General features: G+C 39.2%; 3 protein-coding genes across 3 annotated transcripts in view; 2 read left to right on the top strand and 1 right to left on the bottom strand.

The window, feature by feature from the left end:
- Positions 1-20,227, top strand: part of LOC123638789 — a 38,996-nt gene that overhangs the window by 2,809 nt on the left and 15,960 nt on the right. Inside the window, exons 2-5 of the mRNA XM_045552616.1 lie at positions 8,540-8,661; positions 8,824-8,923; positions 9,260-9,653; positions 10,446-10,721. Coding sequence (XP_045408572.1) covers positions 8,540-8,661; positions 8,824-8,923; positions 9,260-9,653; positions 10,446-10,721 — 892 coding nt within the window. The remainder of the gene's footprint in view (positions 1-8,539; positions 8,662-8,823; positions 8,924-9,259; positions 9,654-10,445; positions 10,722-20,227) is intronic.
- On the bottom strand, positions 8,487-8,962 carry LOC123638399 (histone H2B type 1-C/E/F/G/I). The gene has a single exon (XM_045552016.1). The coding sequence runs from the start codon at positions 8,931-8,933 to the stop codon at positions 8,553-8,555; it is 381 nt and encodes a 126-aa protein (XP_045407972.1). The 5' UTR covers positions 8,934-8,962; the 3' UTR covers positions 8,487-8,552.
- On the top strand, positions 9,227-9,954 carry LOC123638382 (histone H2A type 1-B). The gene has a single exon (XM_045551999.1). It carries the CDS (start codon positions 9,265-9,267, stop codon positions 9,655-9,657), a length of 393 nt encoding a protein of 130 aa, XP_045407955.1. The 5' UTR covers positions 9,227-9,264; the 3' UTR covers positions 9,658-9,954.

The raw sequence follows: 20,227 nt of genomic DNA on the forward strand, positions 1-20,227 counted from the left end.
AGTGAGGAATTTTTTCATTGGTATTTTGATAGCACTAAACGAAATCAAGAATCTCTCCTTAAAAGAGACCAGTTTGAGGCCGGGCGCGGTGGCTCACGCCTGTAATCCTAGCACTCTGGGAGGCCGAGGCGGGTGGATCGCTCAAGGTCAGGAGTTCGAGACCAATTCAAAACTTAGTCAGGGTCTTCAAAAGCTTGAAAGTCCTCCAGAATCAGACTCTATACTTAAAACTGAAAAGGACGCTGTGCCTTCTTGCCGTCCTCCTTGCACTCCTCCACCATCTCCCCTGCTCTGTTCCCTCCTTGTCGCAGCTCTCTTCACTCTCCCAACTGACATTTTTTCCTTCACGTTAACTTGGAGAACTGCTCTCTCCGCTTGCTAATTCTGCACCCCTCCGATCGCCCCATTTAAAGTGATTGCTAACTCTACAGGCGTCCAGACCCCCTCTTACTGTCCTTGGACCAAGTCTGAGCTTTTAGCTTTAGTAAGATTTTCTTAACCCTAGAACACTCCCTTGAGTGTGAACACCATTTGAGTTTGAGTTTGATTAGGAATGTATACCACCAGCCAGGATTTACTGCTGCTTATCAGTTAATTCATATGTTAGTGGGAAATAACCAACTGCTGTGGGTGTGTGTTAAAAGCAAAATTATGAACTGCTGGAATAAACCTGTAAACCTAGCTGCAGCCTCACTGCACACCCTCACTGTACTGCACTAGCCCAGGAATGTGTGTACCTGCAAAGACGGCTACGCTAGTTAGAAATAAGTGTTACCACCTCCCATAAACAGGGACATTTTAACTGTAACCCTAAGGCTTATAAATTACCTGTGTAATTGGAGTCTGTTAAATATTTGACTAACATGTACTTGTCACAAGCTTATTTAGTATAAATTTCTCTCTACATATAATATTAGGAACCCTATTCAATATCCATGTAACACGGACTCTATAAGACATATATACCAGCTTCTACCTCCTTTCTGCTAAGGGTATACTTTTGGACTTACCTCAAGGCCACATTACTCCAATCCTAGGATCTTTTCTCCCTCTGAAAATAGTCTTCTTCTTTCCTTTTTTCTATGGATTTCATGGTCTTTTGTTAACCATCCAATCCACATTAAAAAACATCCCGGTTATGTCCCAAATGTCTTGGACATCCGGTTTGTTCTGAAGGAACTCAGGAAATTTCACCCCAGAATATGACTCCTTGGTATAAAGAGTATTTTGAATTAAAGACCTTTAGAGATCAGCAAGACTTGGAAGGGGCTTTCCACCTCTCTGCATAAACTAGGCATACACATGAAAAAGAACAATTGACTTCCCTTCTCCTCCCTGTTATCTCAACATATTGCAGGAAAAAAGATCAAGTATGCCAAATCATTTTAAATATAATACCTGTCTCTTAAGTCAATTTACAAGTCAATCTGTTCCCCCCAATCCATTCATTCTTACAAGTATATATTCATCCTCCCTAGCAACCATATATTTCCCCTAAACAGAATTATCTATATTTCTCATCTCCCGCTTCCCTCTAAAAGGAGGATATATAAATTTCTGGACCCCACCTGGATATTGGGGAATCACTCTGTGATTCTCCCCTTGTGCATGGTAACTAAACTTCTTTCTTTTATTATTCTGCTTTGAGTTGATCTTTCAGCAAACTTTTGGGTAAAAGGGGAAGTTTCCTATGTCACCATACCAAAGGCATAAGATGTCTGCTTTTTCTAAACTGAAGATGATAGATCAATTACTGGCTTAGACGGATATTTCCAAATCAAGTTTTTCCTCCTTGTGGCCAGCAAATAATCTGTATGGTGCTACACTGAAATCAGGAAAGTCAACAGTGTTATTTTGAATCTTATCTTTTTAAAAAATAGGCAAAAATATGGAAAGAATCAGATGTTATTAGAGCTAAGGCACTGGTTTAAAGAGAAAAACTGGTTTGAGGATGTTAATTTAACAACAACAACAACAAAAAATAAAATGTAGACAGAGAGAGAGAACACATAGCATTGTAATGAGCTCCATGAACAAATTTCAATGACCCCTATGTGGTTTTTATAATTCTCTCTCTTAACCAACTACTTGATCTTTTGAGTTGTTTTCCAGAAATGGTGGATTTCCTACAAGACAAAGGAGTTTAGATTCTGAAAGCCCCAGAGCAGACTTCCTGAGGCCAAGACTCACCATTCCCTGCATCCTGTTCCCAAAGCCCCTTGTTAATTATGCCACAACCTGCAACCTATCGCAAGGAATGTTGGCACCTTTTTTAAAAACCCATGATCTTCTTTAGTCAGATAGAAAGATTTGAGACAGCTTCTCCCATTCTCCCTACAAGACATCATTTCTATTAAAAATTCCTTTCTGCCTTGGTAATCCTCATTGTCTCAATAGCTGGATTTTTGTGCGACTAGCAACTGGACCTAGGCAGAAACCTCCTTGCAGTTTCACCATGCGCCAGGAACTATTCTATGACCTGGGAATTACAGCAATGAATGACAGTGAACAAAACAGGGGATGTGGAGGAAAATGGATAAGGTCTGAGAGGCAGATGGAGATGAGTAGCTCCTATATGGCCTTGTAGGCCAATGTAATTACTTTGGCATTTACTCTGAGTGAGGTAGGAACCACTGTAAGATTTTGAGCAGAGAACTGGCATGATCTAATTTGCATTTAAAAATGAGCTATCTGGGTGCCTGAAGAATAGATTGATGGGGCCAGGGTAAGAGCAGGGATACCAGTTAGGAGGCTACTGCAATAATGCAGGTGACAGATGACAGTGGCTGGGGCCAGTGTGTTAGTGGTAGAGGCTGGGAAAACTGGTTGGTTCTGTATATATTTTGAAGGCAGGGTTGATAGTTCTTTTCTGAGCTAGTGAATATAGGGGATGAGAGAAAGACAATTTATGGATAATTCCAATGATTTTAGCCAAAGCAACAGGAATGGAGGTACCAGTTGCTAAAGTGGGGAAGAATATGGAAGTAACAAGTTTTGGAGAGAATTTCAGGCGCTTTGAATATCCAGAGAGAGATTGAGATGCCTGTTGCATATCTAAGAGGAAGAAATGAAATAGGCAGTTGGATATATGAGTCTGGAATTTATGAAAGAGGTCTGGGCTAGAAACATAATTAACAGTTCTCAGTGTATAACTGCCATGAGAGTAAGAAAGCCACAAGATAAGATGACATGTCTCTTAGGAAAGAGGGTTGATAATGAAGAGAAACAGTTCAACAACTGAGCCCTAGGTCAGAGAAATAAGGAGTGTTTAATCTGTATTCATGACATGTGGATTCCTAACTTATAGTTTTACAAGTGCTTTCTCTAATAATTCTCCCTATCTCCTATAATTCTCAGAAAAAAACAGAATAAATATTACCGTTAGTTTACAGATGTGGAACAATGTCTTTTGTAATAAGAATATGCAAAAAAATTGAAATTCTCACTTAATCTATTATCCTCTGTAAATCCAAGCAAGCTAAAAAACAAAATAATAATAATATCCTGTTAAAACTAGAGCATGGGCAGATAACTTTGGGAATCCAATGATAGATATTCACACCCTATCCAATATGCTCCTACCCTCCCCACGTATTTTGCCTGCAATTCCAGGATTTCTTAGGCCTTCTGAAGCCTATTTGTAGAACTCAGCTCAAGAGCACCATATCTGCTGCTACCTTTTCTATTCCCATAGCTAAGCTGCTTCTGATCACTCTGAGAAGATGGACCAAGAGAATGAATATCTCTGATTTTGTTGAACTGATGTTTCCTTGTTGCTATGGGGATACTGTCCGTATGTTGATGATCTGGAAATTAAATCACCGTCCCTCAGATTTGCCTTGAACTCCAGACTCAAGAGACCCTGCTACCTATTTGACATCTCTACTTGCAAGTACAGCTAATATAGACTTCCAAGTTAAATAGGCCTCAAACAGAATTACTTTCATTATCTCTGCAAAACAATTCCTCTCATCATTTGGAAATTGGTGAATAGCATTTCTACCCTTTCTTTCAGTTGGAGTCATTTTTATCTTTTTCTTTCACATAATCCAATCCAACAGTAAGTCCTATTACATCTACCTTGAAAACACAAACAGAATCCAATCATTTCTCATTGGCACTACTACCACTCTGGTCAAGCCACTGCCATCTCTTTCTTATATTATTATAGCACATTCTTCATCAGTTTCTGCTTTTGCTTTCTCTCACCCATCAGCCAGAGGAATTGCAATAAAGGGCAAATGGGACTAGGTCACTGCTATGCTGAAAATCCTCCAATGGCTCTCATTTCACTCAAAGGAAAACCCAAAGTCCTTTCAGTGGCTTACAAGGCCCTCACTCTCTGGCCCTTTTTACTCCTTTGGCCTCAAACACTGCTACTCTTTCTCTCTTTCCTAGCCCAACTCCGCTAGCCCCTCAAATTTGCTCAAAGTATATATACATCTTTCTCGGGGACTATGTATTGATGGTTCCCTATGTGTGGGCCTCTCAGCATCCAGATCTCTGTAGTTTTTTTATGGTTGTTGTTGGTTTTTTGTTTGTTTGTTTTGAGACAAGGTCTCTCTCTGTAGCCCAGGTTGGAGAACAGTGGCAGAATCACACACAGATCACTACAAACCTCAAATTCCTGGGCTCAAGTGATCATCCCACCTCAGCCTCCTGAGTAGAGTAGCTGAGAATACAGGTGTGAGCCACTGTGCCCAGCCTCCTCTGTAGGTATGGCTTCCTCACATCCTTCAGGTTTGTATTCAAATATCATCTTCTCTATGAGACTGTCTGTGACAACACTTTTAAACATTGCAAACCACATCCCCCAACTCCCAATTATATTTTTCTCTGCCCTTGAGGAGTCTACAGTCTATTTAGAGAGTCAAAACACACTCCAGTGAAAAGCAAAGTAGGAACAGAATACTATATAGGATGTCCGAAGAGTGTAATTCAAGTCATTATTGGAAATGATAGTTGAGCTTGGACAAGTGGCATGGGGCAGGTTTTGGAGGCCATTTAGGCTAATAACAGGAATGTGGAGTTTACAGTGAACGGGGAACCATGCAAAATTCCCCTTGTCCCTCCCCCATCGGTTCTAATTATGTAATAATTCTCTAGTCTTTTATAAAACCAGTTCTTGCACTGAGCACATCAAACTTAAATTATGTGTTTAATTTATCTGAACAAGTTCCTGGCTGAATGACTATGAATAAAATGATTACAAATCTGAATGAATTTACAATTGATAAAATTAAATACTTCTCTATACATGTGAAGTATTTTCATGGCAGAAAGGAAAATATTTCAAGAAGGACTCTTTAAAAAACAAGTCATATATTAGTAGCAATTTTTGTAAAGTACCCTACTTGTCTTTTTTTCCCTATTAATAACAGAATTATCTGACCTACTTGTCTTTTACTTTACTACAGACTTCTGGAGTATAAGGGGTGATTTTCTATGTTATAACCAAATTTCTAATACAAACATTTAATAGCTTAAGGAAGTTCTGTCTTTTTAGGAAAGGTGAAGTGACTTTTTCACTAATACATTTGTCCATTATTGTTTATTTGCTTTTGAATTCATAATTGTAGATACATAAAAAATAGTTTATTATATAACATACACAAGTTATAAAGGATATTATAACCATGCTTCAACACAGTGGCCAAGGAGGCATAAAACATATTACTAATAACTGCTTTGACCTACTCTCTTTCTCCTACTACTCCTCCCAGGGTTTAACATGGCCCTGAATTATGTCACATTCTTGCCTTAAAAATCTCTTTTGTTTTTCTTGCCCTTACAGTCACATTGCACTATTTTGCTTAACTTTCGCACCTGATCCTCTTTTATGCCCTACTGATAGGACAATATTTTATAAATAAGAGCATATACTTAGAGTCACACTAATTACAATATTAGGAGGTTCACAAATAATTCTTAGTCTGTTTTTTTCCTTTTATGCTATGCTAGGAAACTTTTCTCTTGCTTTATTTTTCAATTTCCTTACTAAGAAATTATATCTTAAAATTATCCTATTCATTTTTTGTATACCAAACCTAGCACAATATCTAGTATGTAGTTGGTATTCAATAATTATTTGTGGAATACATTGTTTTTATTTTTCTTAACATAGGACAGGAAGACTTGTAGAAGAAAGGCCCTGAGAAAGAATTTCTCATTTGTTAACCATACCATTGGGAGTTTTGGAGAGAGCCAAATAAATATAGTTTTTTTCAGAGGAGGTGAAATAATCTATCAGCCAAAATAATCTATCAGCACAGTTAACCTTTTGGCATTGAGCCTCTAGTTCTTTTTTTGTTTGCTTTTCCTTATTTCATTATGGATAAATACTATTTTTAGCCAAGTTCCTACGCTTAACATTTATATTTCCAGTTTTTAGCTAAAATAAATAGAAATATGGACAATATTTAAAATAAATTTGGAAGTTAGAATCAATAGGACTTTGTATATTATTACATGTATGCAGAAAAGGAAAGACAGTAGTCTAGGATGAGAACTAGATTTCAAACTTGGATGAGTAAGTGGAAGTGGGGGGAATATAATAAAGCCAGTCTCGGTCCTGCTAAGCTTGAGATACCTGTGGAATACTTACTACATATAGTATTTAGAAGCATCATCACCATACTTCTTGTCACGAGCTGAAGTGTGCCGGCTGCCAAATTTATATGTTGAAGTCCAATACATAGTACCTGAAAATGTGATTGTATTCGGAGGTAGTGTCTTTAAAAATGTAAAATGAGCTTATTGGAGTGGGTCCTGATCCAATCTGACTGAAGTCCTTTTAAGAAGAGATTAGGACACAGACAAATACACAGTGGAAAGACTATGTGAAGATACAGGGAGAAAACAGCCATATACAAGCCAAGGAGAAAAGCTCCAGGGAGGAAAAAAAAAATCAACCCTGGTCACAGGGATGACCTTGGAATTCTAGCCTCCATATTCATGAGAAAATAAACTTTTTTAAGTCATCCAGTCTGTGGTACTTGGTTATGAAAGCCCTGGCACCCTAATACACTTCTCAAACATTTACATTTTCTGATTATTTTTGTCTGGGATCTTTTCAATGTTATGCCTGCTTCTCTATCTATCCCAGAAAGACAGGCAAACCCACAGAACACAGATAAATACCCACACCAAGTGTATCTTGTAGGGAGGAAACTTATTTTTTCCTCCTAACCAACTTCAGTCCTTAGGTTGGAACTCCTGTAACAAAAGACAGATTAACAAGGGAAAAACTTACGCCATGTATTTAATGTATGTTTTACATGACAATGGAACCTTCATAAGGAAATGAAGACCTGAAGAAGGAATGAATTAAACCTAAGTGTTTGCATACCAGGTTTGATGAAAAGTGGGGAGTACTGGGGAAATGTAACAGGACAAAAAGAGGAGCATGAGCTAAGGGTAACAAACAAGGAAAAACCTAGCAAGGCCTATTTGTTCCAATTCCTCTCAGACTCTGTAGGTCTCAGGAGGGTCTTGTTACCTGCTTCAGGGGAGAAAGGTGGGGGAAGGTAAAACAGACTTTCTTGTACATGCTGTTTCCCAAATTCCTTCACATTAAAATATTCATTTGTCAAGATGCCATATTTTGGAACAGTGTGTTCTGAACTCCATCAACATATACAATGCTGAGGGTAGATGGGAGATAGTGACTTTGGGGGGGGGGTCCTATTGAAGAAATACAGCAAATGAGTAGAAAACGAGATTTTTGACCTCAGGTTTACATCACCTATGTCCATGGCTTTCACTTTACAATACTGTGTTCAGGAAAGTTAAACTTGCTATTAGGTGATCTCTAGGACCCAAAGGTTACCATTTTGTTGTTGTTATTAAAGAAACTTGCTAGTGTAAGGACTTTGCCGTGCGAAGCTATTAATAGGTCTGTCTCTTGACCAGTTTTACTTTTCTTATTCTAATTAAGACTAAATATCCCTACTCCTATGATTCCAAGTAGCCTCCTGCTTGAGAACAAGTCTCCAATAAGCAGTGTGGAAATAATCCTCAGAGATTTCATCAGGCTACTTCTAAATTGAAAACAATGGGTTTATGACAAAGTGAAACTAAACAATGAAAACCTCCAGAGGTGGGGGGCGGGGAGGGAAAGAACAGGGCGGCTGTTTTAAGAAACCAATGTATACGGCAAAACACTGTAATTTTATAACTAGTTGTCCAGTGCAACACTTATTAATGAATCCAGCTGTAGAGGTTTACTCTTTGCTGATTCTTACAAACTAGAGGGATTATTGATCCAAGATATTGTTACATGCATTACTTTTGCCTCTATACTGAGGCAAGTCTGGAGAATTACAGATCCCTAAATAACACAAGAATGTCTTACAAGATTATGCACCTAGGCTGTTCTGTCAGCAATTCCCCAAATTATCTGCCAAAGCAAAACGAATTATTGCTGGGACCACAATAGGTTAAAATCAATATTGCAAACCAAAGACTACATTAGCACTTAGCATTAAAGCTCTTAACTGAGGCTGTGAGTGGCTCTGAAAAGAGCCTTTGGGTTTGACAGTGACTAGAAACATTTACTTAGAGCTCGTGTACTTGGTGACAGCCTTGGTGCCCTCGGACACGGCGTGCTTGGCCAGCTCTCCGGGCAGCAGCAGGCGCACGGCCGTCTGGATCTCCCTGGAGGTGATGGTCGAGCGCTTGTTGTAATGCGCCAGGCGGGACGCCTCCCCCGCGATGCGCTCGAAGATGTCATTCACAAAAGAATTCATGATGCCCATGGCCTTTGAAGAGATGCCGGTATCCGGATGGACCTGCTTCAGCACCTTGTACACGTACACGGAGTAGCTCTCCTTGCGGCTGCGCTTGCGCTTCTTGCCATCCTTCTTCTGCGCCTTGGTCACCGCCTTCTTAGAGCCCTTCTTCGGAGCAGGAGCGGATTTGGCCGGTTCGGGCATGTCACCACAACTCACTTAAAGAGACTAATAACGAGCAACCTTAAATGGTTGCTTGTATCCACGGTCTCTCTTTTTATAGGCCTTCTATGCAAATAAGGTATTCAAAATAGCCAGATCTGATTTGAAAACATATTAGTGACGAAAAATATGTAAATTATATTTCATCATATCTTCTTTGTCATTGGTTGGCCAGTAAAGGTAAGTTTAACCAATCCAACCTCGCCTTCTACAATTCCACCCACTACTATAACTAGCTTCTTATCCCTCCTTTGAGAACATTCTTTTCCGATTTCCCTGTGGCAGCTGTCTTTTCTGGTGCTGGTGAGTCACTATGTCTGGACGCGGCAAGCAAGGCGGCAAAGCGCGGGCTAAGGCCAAGACGCGCTCTTCCAGGGCCGGCCTGCAGTTCCCGGTGGGCCGGGTGCACCGTCTTTTGCGCAAGGGCAACTATTCCGAGCGAGTCGGGGCCGGCGCGCCAGTATACCTGGCAGCGGTGCTGGAATACTTGACCGCCGAGATCTTGGAGCTGGCAGGAAACGCAGCACGGGACAACAAAAAGACCCGCATCATCCCGCGCCATCTGCAGCTAGCCATCCGCAATGACGAAGAGCTGAACAAGCTTCTGGGTCGTGTTACCATTGCTCAGGGCGGCGTCCTGCCCAATATCCAGGCTGTGCTGCTGCCCAAGAAGACCGAGAGCCACCACAAGGCTAAGGGCAAGTGAGACGCTTAACAGTCGAGCCCATCAGTGATCCCCAGTCTTAGAAATCAAAGGCTCTTTTCAGAGCCACCTAATTTTTCTGTAAAGTGCTGAAATACGAAATTTCTTAAGAATTTTGTTTACCTATTTTCTGCGACACTAGTAAAGCTTCAAAAAATAAAATACCCTTGCTTCAGTCCGTGGCCCGAAAGAGGTCGGTTTGTTTTTAAAACTCTTGCTTGCTCTATGCACCACAAAACCTGTGGAAAAAAAAAATCTTTGTTGTCTCCTGGTAATAAACAGATGCAAAGCGTCTACAAACGCAGGGTCTGAGTCTTAAAAACGGAATCCTGTCTCAAGTTAGGGCTGTAGGCTATGTAAATTGTGTGTATGTGTATAGACATATATGCACACAAAATTATACATACGCTGGGTATCTGTACATTTGCTGTCAGAAAAGCCAAAATATGGATACAGAAATGAGAGAACAAAGAAGCATAGCTGGCCAATAACACTTCAGGGCGGGCTTTTTAAATTTTACAAATGACGGCATTCCTACCACTAAAAATCGTTTTCAAAATTGTTATTTTTCTTTTCAGAAAAACGAAATTAACACAATACTCTAAAGTCGACATTAAACAAAACTTCGCTTTTATGACCTAAACTTAAAAGTGGACTAAACTCTAAAGGAAAAATATGTAATGGAAATCCAATCGTAAACCGAACCGGTCTGCTCATTAAATACGATCTGAAACTGCACGGTACAACAACCCAGTCAGTTTGCTCTTTTCTGTGATCCTGCCTTGTACCAGGCTGACAGCGCCTAAGTCCACCGGCGCAAGAGCTGGCCACCAAGGCAGCTTGCAAAAGCGTGCTAGCCACGGGCGGCGTGAAAAGGTCCCGTCGCTATCGCCCCTGCACCGTAGCCCTGCTCTAGATCCGCCGGAAACTGCCTTTCTAGAGCCTGGTGCAGGACTTCAACACCGCCTTGCACTTCCAGAGTTCGGCGGTGATGGCGCTCCAGGAGGCATGCGAGGACACCAACCCGTGGGCCATCCACGCCAAGCAAGTGACTGTCATGCCCAAGGGTATATACATCGCTTGGAATCCACGGAGAGAGGACGTAATCCAAGGCTATTATATCCTGTGAACCAGAAAAAGCTCTATTCAGAGTCAGCCGCTTCCTCAATAAAAGCTGGTGTAGTGCATTCACTTATTTTACCTCTCCTGGTGAAAACAAACAAGAAATGAATTTTTAAAAATTGGAATGAGAAGTACATTCATGGATTTTATTACACAGGATATTGTATGTGATTCTTAATTGCATGTGTAAAGGTATGCAATCCATTACTTTAGAAAACTGCATCTATTCTGAGATTGTCTTTCAAACCAGACAGTTGCATTTGGTGAAAAGGTGAGGATGTCAGTGGAATGGTTTCTAGTGTTAAATAAAAATTATAGGAGGTCATTGTTACAGACTAAATGTCTGCACTAGTCCCCAACAGATCAGACTAAAAATCAAAATGGTAAAGTTCCATATTTACAACACAAACTAATTTGTTATGTGAACTCCTGAGAAGTCAGGAGAAAGAGGTCACAGTCTGTTTCCCAAACAGGCCAGTTTATACCTTCAATCGGAATGATAATGAGGTTCCCTATGTTTTAATCTTTACACAAAAGAAGTAGACTGAACTAAGCTGTTTTTATTATTCTCTTGATCTGTCTCTCTGCCTCTGCCTCTACAAGAAAAGCAGCTTTGACTAAAGTAATATACTTTTTCTTTGCTTATCCTTTCTTCAGCCCATCTCCATCAATAAAGGCAACCTCTTGGCTCAGCTCACCAGGAACACTTATTCCATGAAATCTTTAAAGTAAATGTGTTGTAATTTTTTTTTGACACTATGTATTTATCATTAAAAGGAAATGTGCCATTGCTGACAAAGGGATTTGCCTCCTAACATCATTATGCCATATTTTTATTTTTTTTCTAGTGTTAGGGCTCAGGAAACAATAAGCTAAAATAAAGGCCTTAGAAACAGCCTCAGAAGCAAAAGTTTTTCTTCCCCAGCAAACTAACTCAGAGAAAGGGGGGGAGAAAAAAAAGGCAAAAGGGTTTAGTTTCCCCCCCCCAAAAAAGGGTAACATTTACATTTACTGTAATCATTGGGGTCAATGGGCCTGCAATCCACTGAGAGGCCTCAGTTGCCTAAAAAGCAAACATAGACCTACTGTATTTTCACGTGAAGAAAATGGTCTTTCATTTCATTACCTTATGAAAGTTATCAAAGTGTTAAATTCAAAATAATAAAAGAAATCTAAAAAATATAATAAATGTTTCTAAAATATAATTCATCAGTAAAGTGTAGGAGCCAAGAGAAAAGTTCCCATTGGCATTCTGAAGTTTCAGTCAAAAATCAATTTGCAAAAGGAAGATTAATACGAGAAAAAGCAAACAAATTCATTTAATGTGTATACATTGGAGCCTTCAGTATGAAGACCCAACAATACAGGAGAAATTGTCCATTTTTATGCTTAGGTTCAACAAAGTATGGACAGTCCTGTAGAAATATGATTGGACAAAAAGGGTATGATCTAATGCTAACAGAGTGAGCAGGAAACTCAGCAAGGCCTGTCTGCCTAGATTCTTCTTGGTCTCTCTAAGCATGCATTCCTTTCTTCTGGGTATGGGAAGGACCATCTCTGGAATGAGGATCTTATGACCTACAGTCAAACAAGTTATGTCAGATAATTTCTTTTCAGCCATTTTTTACACAGAAAGGCAAAGGGAAAGTTAGAGTAATATATCTAGGTTTTATGGCTAGTTTGGGCAAAAAAGAGGTCTCGGTTTCCACGACCCATCTGTAGGGAGAGAGATTCTCCTTTCTATGGCTACCCTCGGGGGAGAATGAGACTGAGAGGCAGGGGGGCAGGAGAAGATCAGAGGAAAACTTTTGCTTCTGAGGCTGCTTCTTAGGCCTTTATTTTGCAGTATTGTTTCCTGAACCCTAACACTAGAAACATTAAATAAAAATATAGTAACTGCAAGATAAATGCCTGTGAAGCCTCATGATATAATTTCTTGACATCCTCACTTTCCTCATTAAGCAAATAATAGATTAACTATTTATTCTTTTTAGACTCCAAAGTAATTAACCTGATTTTATTATAGCAGTCTTTCTAGATGTTTATCTAGCTTGCAGGAATAGTAAACCATTTTTCTGGCCTTCCTTCTTTTCATGAAATCCCTTCGTGCTTTCACAATTTTCTTTTCTTTTTTCACCATCAAAATGTATATTCTGTTGTACATGTATAGAAGCTTAAGCTTTTGGGGACATTAATTGCTTTAAGAATCGATTTTTGGATGTTCTCCCTCAAAAACATACACTTGGGAAAAAAAAGATTAGAATAGAATTTCAAGTAGTCTCCATCTACTGATATCTTGCCATCAAAGAAGAATTCAAATATCAGTAATTTTTCTAGCTGTCCACCTATTCTTGCCTTTGATGCATAATGGTTTATTTGAAAAGCCTCCTTTAGTTCCCTAATGTAATTTTTTACGTATGTATAGATATATATTGATACCTATCACTTTATTCTAGCTTGAGTCCAGAATCTGTAACTTGGTTTCCTAGAAATATATTATTTGTCTACTTTGTTTTGAAGCCTATGCTATCAAGATTTGGTAAAGAATCAAGAAACAGACAAGGGAAACAGAGAATCCTGGCATGATGCTGATGCTGCCTATAAAAAATAATGCAAACTACACATGTAATTTTGAATTTTCCATTAACTATATTTTACAAAGAAAAAAGAAGCAAGTGTAATTATTTTAATACTATATCATATTTGATGCAAAATATCAAAATGTTATTTTAATATGCAATCAATATCAAAAGCATTAATGTAGTATTTTACATTCCTTTTTTCATCCTAAGTCTTCCAAATTGGTTGTAAATTTTATTCAATGTGAAATATAATTTTTATTGGAAATAACAATTTGCATTTAGATTTCATAAACTTTACTGTTGAAATTAAATTAATATATCTGAGTTCAAACACACCCACCATTTTCCAATAACTGCATGAAGTATCAGGCTTTAAAACTAAATTAATTAAAATTAAATAAAATTAAAAATTCAATCTTTAGCAGCAATAGCCACAGTTCAAATGTTCTGTAGCCACAAGTAGTTCCTGATTACTTTATCACACAGTAAAGATCCTCAGGGGAATTGTGTATGGGCTATAGAGATGATGATGTGAACTGCTAATTGAATTAGGGGAGCAGGTAAATTTTGATGTAATTATGTAAAGTTGCACTAACTTCTAAAATCAAAGATTTACATATACAGAGGTAGTGATTATGAAAGTGTAGACACCAAGGCTTTTGGTCCCCTAAAGATTTGCTGAAAAATTACTGACATGAGGCAGATTGATTAGTAGGACAAAAGGCATACAAATTTATTTAACATGTACACATGGGAGCTTTCAGAATGAAGATCCAAAAGCATAGAGGAAACTGCTCATTTTTATGCTTAAATTCAACAAAGTATGGGCAGCCATGCAGAAACAATATTGGACAAAAAAATGTATGATCTACTGCTAATAGACTGAGTAGGGAAATCCAGCAAGGACTGCCTATTAATAGATTCTTCTTAGCCTCTCAGAGCATACATTCTTTCCTTCTGGGTGTAGGGTGCGGCTCTCTCTGAAATGGGGGTCTTATAACCTATAGGCAAACAAGGTAGGTCAGATAATTTCTTTGTGGCCAGTTTTTATATAGAATAACTTTAGCTTTTATAACTGAATTGGGGCTAGGGGGAAGGGTTCTGACTTTTACGAACTGCTTTGGAGAAGAAGGATTCTAGTTTCTATGGCTAGCCTCAGGAAACAAAGGGACTGGGAGACAGGAGGACAGGAGAAGTTCAGAGAAAAAATATTGCTTCTGAGGCCTTCTTTTGGGGAACTGTTTTCTGAGACCCAACAAAAGGAACTGAAGGTACTTCTCCATGGCAAAATGACACTACGGAAGAAGTCAATCTGTGGGGCATGGAGATGGATATTCCTGAAGTAAACAGTTCTCACTGATTGATTGTTTTGAATCTTTGACCTAAAATTTACCTTTTGATTTTCAAAATGAAAGGGGTGGCCTCGCAAAAATAACAGGAAAATATCTAATCCTACAATTTCCCCAGTAACAGTTAAAGATCAGTCTTATGAGTTCTCGGACTAACAGGTACCCTGCAAGAGTTCTGTTTTGCACATCTTCTGAAAAGAGCTGCATGAAGGAAACAGAGATGTAAATGTCTCTCTTTCGAAATTGTTTTTTGAGAATCTGCTTTTACAGAGTTCCTGAGTAAACAGCAGGAGAATGAACTACAGCTTCAACCATATCTCAAGGACACAGTCACATTTCCTGTGATAATCCCTTCTCCAAGGAAAGGCAGGGGAACCAACTCTTAGACTTTGACATCCTTGGAATTTTTTTTGTCTACCTGCTGCTGCTTTTGTTATCAAGTGACAGCCATCACTATTTTTTTCTCTCTTGGTCCCCCTCAAAATCAGAGAGCCACTTGGCCTCGCTGCTAGCACCCCCTTCTCTGTCTTTAGGATGCCATGCCATCTCCATGCTCTCTTCCTCCCCTGATCTCTCTCTGTCTCTCTCATATTCTCTCTCTTATTTTTTCTGTCCCTCTAAAGGATAAAAAAGTTTTTTATTTATATATGTTAATCTCTATGTGAGAAATCTTTCTCCACCCACGCCGTGAGCACCTACTAGGCTTTCCACCCTAACACAAAACAACATTTTTTTCTTTTTTTTAAATACAAGGTCTTGCTCTGTTGCCCAGGCTAGAGCTCAGTGGCATCATCATAGCTCACTGCAACTTCAAACTCCTGGGCTCAAGCGAGCCTCCTGTCTCATCTCCCGAGTAGGTGGGACTACAGGTACGCGCCAACACGCATGGCTAATTTTTCTGTTATTTGTAGAGATGGGGTCTCACTCTTGCTCAGGCAAGTCTTGAACTCTTAGGTTCAAGGGATCCTCCAGCCTCGGTCTCTCACAGTACTAGGATTACAGGCGTGAGCCACCACATTCAGCCCTCAAAACATTTTTGAGCTGTAGAGATTAACATTTCCATTCTAGAAATGAAGACACTAAAATGAATGAGAGAAAAAGGTAGCGTCACAAAGTCACAGATCTTGGGCCTCTGACAATGAGGTGTAGGGAGTGTGGAGAGGACAAGCAATGGGGGCATACTCCTCACTAGCAAACATCCCGGGCCTCATGTTCATAATGCCCAATGGATTTCAGTTCTTTCCTTGCTCCCTGTAAGGCCATTTTAGCAACATCTCAAACCAATTTACTTTGATTTAAAGTGTACAGATTTTTTTTTTTTTTTTTTTTTTTTTTTTGAGACAGACTCTCACTTTGTTGCCCGGCTAGAGTGAGTGCCGTGGCATCAGCCCAGCTCACAGCAACCTCAAATTCCTGGGCTCAAGCGATCCTCCTGCCTCAGCCTCCCAAGTACCTGGGACTACAGGCATGCGCCACCATGCCCGGCTAATTTTTTCTATATATATTTTTAGTTGTCCAGATAATTTATTTCTATTTTTAGTAGAGACGGGGGGGGGGGGGGGGGGGGGTCTCGCTCAGGTTGGTCTCGAACTCCTGACCTCGAGCGATCCACCCGCCTCAGCCTCCCAGAGGGCTAGGATTACAGGCATGAGCCACCGCGCCCGGCCTAGATATTTTTTCCTTGAAAGGAGAGAAGAAAGAAACTCATATGCATTTCAGATATGCGTTTTAAATGCATGGTAATGTAAAATTCCAGCAGAGACTTGCCCACAAATCCTAAATAATTCAAATTTGCAAAACGAATGTTAGGTTGAAAGGTGCAAGTGTTTCAGTTCTGTGATTGACAGAATTTTGTTAAATGCCCTAAAATAGGGCAGGTTGAAGAGAACTCGGGGAATGAACAAAGGAACTCACAAACATGAGGGCATTCGTAGGCAGGAATTACTTAGGTTTCAAACTCGTCCCTCCTGTCTTCCCACACCGTCCACATTTCTGGTTTTCAGAAAGGTCAGCTATAGGCTTACAAATAAGAATTTCATATTTATTCCGACCGGCGTTTGTCGGTACTAGGTTATTTTGCTTCTGCTTCCTAGTGATGTCTAGTCGGGCAGTGGTGGGTAAGGTCTAGACAAAGGCAGCACCTCGCGCCACCGGAAGGTCCTCACAGCGATATCCAGGATATCACTAAACCCGTCCTCCGGCCCCTAGCTCGAAGTGGCAGGGTCAAGCTGATCTCCAATCTGATCTGAGACCCGTGGGATGTTCACGGTGTTCCTGGAGAACGTGATCCTGGATGCCCTCACCTACAGAGCACACTCATACAGCAGGGCCACACTCTCTAGGCCTAGGTTCGGTGGCTAAGTCTGAGCCCAAGTAACTCAAAATTGGAAACAACCCTCCAGACCCTTTTCAGAGCCTCAGCTCCATTCATTTCAAAGGGCTAGTAACTTTGGATTGATGTTTCACGTTCTATGTTTCTCACTTAACAGCAACTGGAATTACTGAGTTTGCTTCGTGATCTGACTTGTTTAGTGCAGTTTATCATGCCTTTCCAGATTTTAGTGTGTTTAATGTTATGCATTGTTACAGGATTTATATCCTTCCATATGGTATTTATAATACAAAGTTCCAAATTCCTAAGTCCCCTACAACACTTCAGTAGTCTATTTCCTGGTTCTTAAGAGTTTCTATACCTTACATAATTAAACAATCCAGTGGACTTCAAACATTGTATTGTTCAGCCTATCATATATTTAAAAAATCCAGAGTTAATACTATTTTCCTGAAAATAAAGCTTTTATATTCATTCGGAAACCAGTTTAAGTATTGCTCTCTATATGAAGTATTAGCCTAATCAAATCTAAAAAAAAAAAAGGCAGAACGAAAGAAAGGCGGAAAGAAAAGAAAGAAAAAGAGAGAGAGAAAGAAAGAAAGAAAGAAAGAAAAGAAAGAAAGAAAGAAAGAAAGAAAGAAAGAAAGAAAGAAAGAAAGAAAGAAAGAAAGAAAGAAAGAAAGAAAGAAAGGAAGAAAGGAAGAAAGAAAGAAGGAAAAACAAAAAACTGGTAGATTTTAAATGCTCAGCCACTAGTTGGGCAGCTGAAGGAAAAGGCAAGAATGATCTCAACTGGAGAGTAAAGGCACATACAAGTTGGCCTAGGTGGCACGTGGGAGCTTATATTCTCTCCCTCCCTAAAGCATTTTATATTTGGATGTTCTAAACTGATTACTATTAAAATATTTTCTAATCCATAAGTATTTGAGATTTGTTTCATGTCTTGTCAAATGTGTTCTCTGATATTTTATAATAAAGTCAAGAGCTTTAATTCATCTCACAAACTCTCTGGTTTCTTTTCTCAGCTAAAAGCCAGAGACCAATATACACCAACAAATAGCTAAGTGCCAGGACTCAGCTACACCAAAAGTTTTCTAATGTGGCAGTATTTGCAAATGGAAAAGAAAAAAAAAAGTACCCAAATAAGAACAGGGTAAACTGTGTCTTCCATCTTGACTTGGAAAGGTGGCAGAATATTGCCGCCTCAAATACCCCACATTAGCACAGGGATTATTTTGAACTAAATTTAGGCACTTAAAAAACAGCAGGTGTAAGAAGGGCACTCTGATCTTTTCTTTTTCTTTCTGAAATCAGGAGATGCCCTCCCTATACCAAAATGAAAGTAGCATTCTTATCACCAGAGATGGGGAGGTGGAAAAAAAAACTGTACACACAAACCATATTAAACTAACTTATCTTCTTATTTATTTTGCCAACATTAATTGCCCTAGCCCGAGCCCCTTTGTCTTGTCACGTTTTCGTAATTTACTATTTTATCCAGTTCGTGATATAAATGTTCAACTTGAACATCTTTGGGTCTTCATTTCTTTATGAGGGCTCCCATGTCATTTAACTCATATTAAATAAATTTGTGTTTCTCTCTTCTTAATCTGTCTGGTACAGGAGACCCAGCCCAGAACATAGAAAACTTAGAATCTCAGAAAGGTAGAAATACAAGAATTTTTTCCTCTCCTACAGTTTCTACATGAGGTCACTGGCAGTGCTTATTTAAAAGCACCTCAAGGTATATAGTGCCCTTCTTACCTGGAACAGATTCCTGCCTGATGGCTAACTGAACCAAAGTACTGGGTGAGGGTGTATGGCCATACCACCCTGAATGCACCTGATCTTGTCAAAGTACTGGGTGAGGGAGAGAGTTGCAGTTATGTTAGTAAACTTTCTTTGGGTTCTTGGGTTCTTAGACATCTTTTATTTTTCCTGATAGGTAACTAACTTTGATGGACAGACTCTTAAGGTGGCCCCTGTGATTTCCTCTCCTGGGGTTTACCCTTGTGAAATCCAGGCCCTTGAATGTGGACATGATCAATGACTTATGTGCAGCCCACAGAGTATAGCAAAGGTGACAGTATACAAATATTTCTGTGTATATAATTATGTTATCTATGACTGTAACATCTTGCTTGACTCTTTGATGGAAGAGAGTAAAGGTTTTGATGGAAGTGTCTATGATGGGGATCCAAATGGCAAGAAACTCAGAGGGCTCTTTAAAAACTGAGGATGGGCTCCAGCTAATAACCTGGAAGGGTCTCCAGCCAACAGCCACCAAGAAAATGAAACCTTCAGGCCTGCAAAGAAACAAATTATATCAATTGCCCCAGTGCATTTGGAAGCTGATCCATCCCAAGTCAAATGTCTAAAAGACCACAGCTCTGGCCCAAACCTTGAGAGCATTCTTACAAAGGACACAGTTAAGCCATGCCGAGACCCACAGAAACTTCAAGATAACACGTGTTGTCTGAAGCCACTAAATTTGAGGTAATTATGCAGTAATAGATAATTAATACTTAGCAAACATACTTGTCATCTTCAATAATCCACTTTCCATGTAAAAGAACAGAAATGACAAACTGAAGCTGCAAAATTTCCCTAAAGAAAATCTTACATTAAATATATATGTATACATACATATAGATAGATATAGATATAGATATAGATACAGATATAGATTTGTATCTCCTGTCATGTGAATATTCTATTTCACAATTATGGCACCCTCCATACCTGTACTCACTTCTAGAATAATACAAATATTGGTTATGCCTTTCTGGCTACCTGAAAAGCACATTTTTAAGCCTTGACATGTGCTCAAATGCAAGAGGAAAAATATATGACTCATTTTGCTTTCACTAATTCAAAATATTTGCATGTGAAACCAATAGATTTTTCTCCATAGCCTCTGTGCTTCCAGCATTTACAGATTTTTTTCCTGTCTAAATGAATACAGAACCAAACACCAACTGAAGGCAGAGAATACAAAAATAAAAATGAAAAATGGGTCAAAATAATGGTTTCAGAACATGTATTAACCCTATGTAGGTAAAGTTAAATCAATAATAGATAGCCTCAAGGCAAACACAAGATAAAGTGGATAACAAAAACTTACTTGGAAACAATCAACACTAGTAACAGTAGTAAGATTAAACTTCACCAGGCCTAGTCCAGTATCT

Source organism: Lemur catta, chromosome 5 (genome assembly GCF_020740605.2).
Source record: "Lemur catta isolate mLemCat1 chromosome 5, mLemCat1.pri, whole genome shotgun sequence".
In the NCBI taxonomy this organism is placed as follows: Eukaryota; Metazoa; Chordata; class Mammalia; order Primates; family Lemuridae; genus Lemur; species Lemur catta.

Coding starts and splice junctions, on each gene's coding strand:
- LOC123638399 (XM_045552016.1), bottom strand. CDS start 8,933: ATGCCCGAACCGGCCAAATCCGCTCCTGCTCCGAAGAAGGGCTCTAAG.
- LOC123638382 (XM_045551999.1), top strand. CDS start 9,265: ATGTCTGGACGCGGCAAGCAAGGCGGCAAAGCGCGGGCTAAGGCCAAG.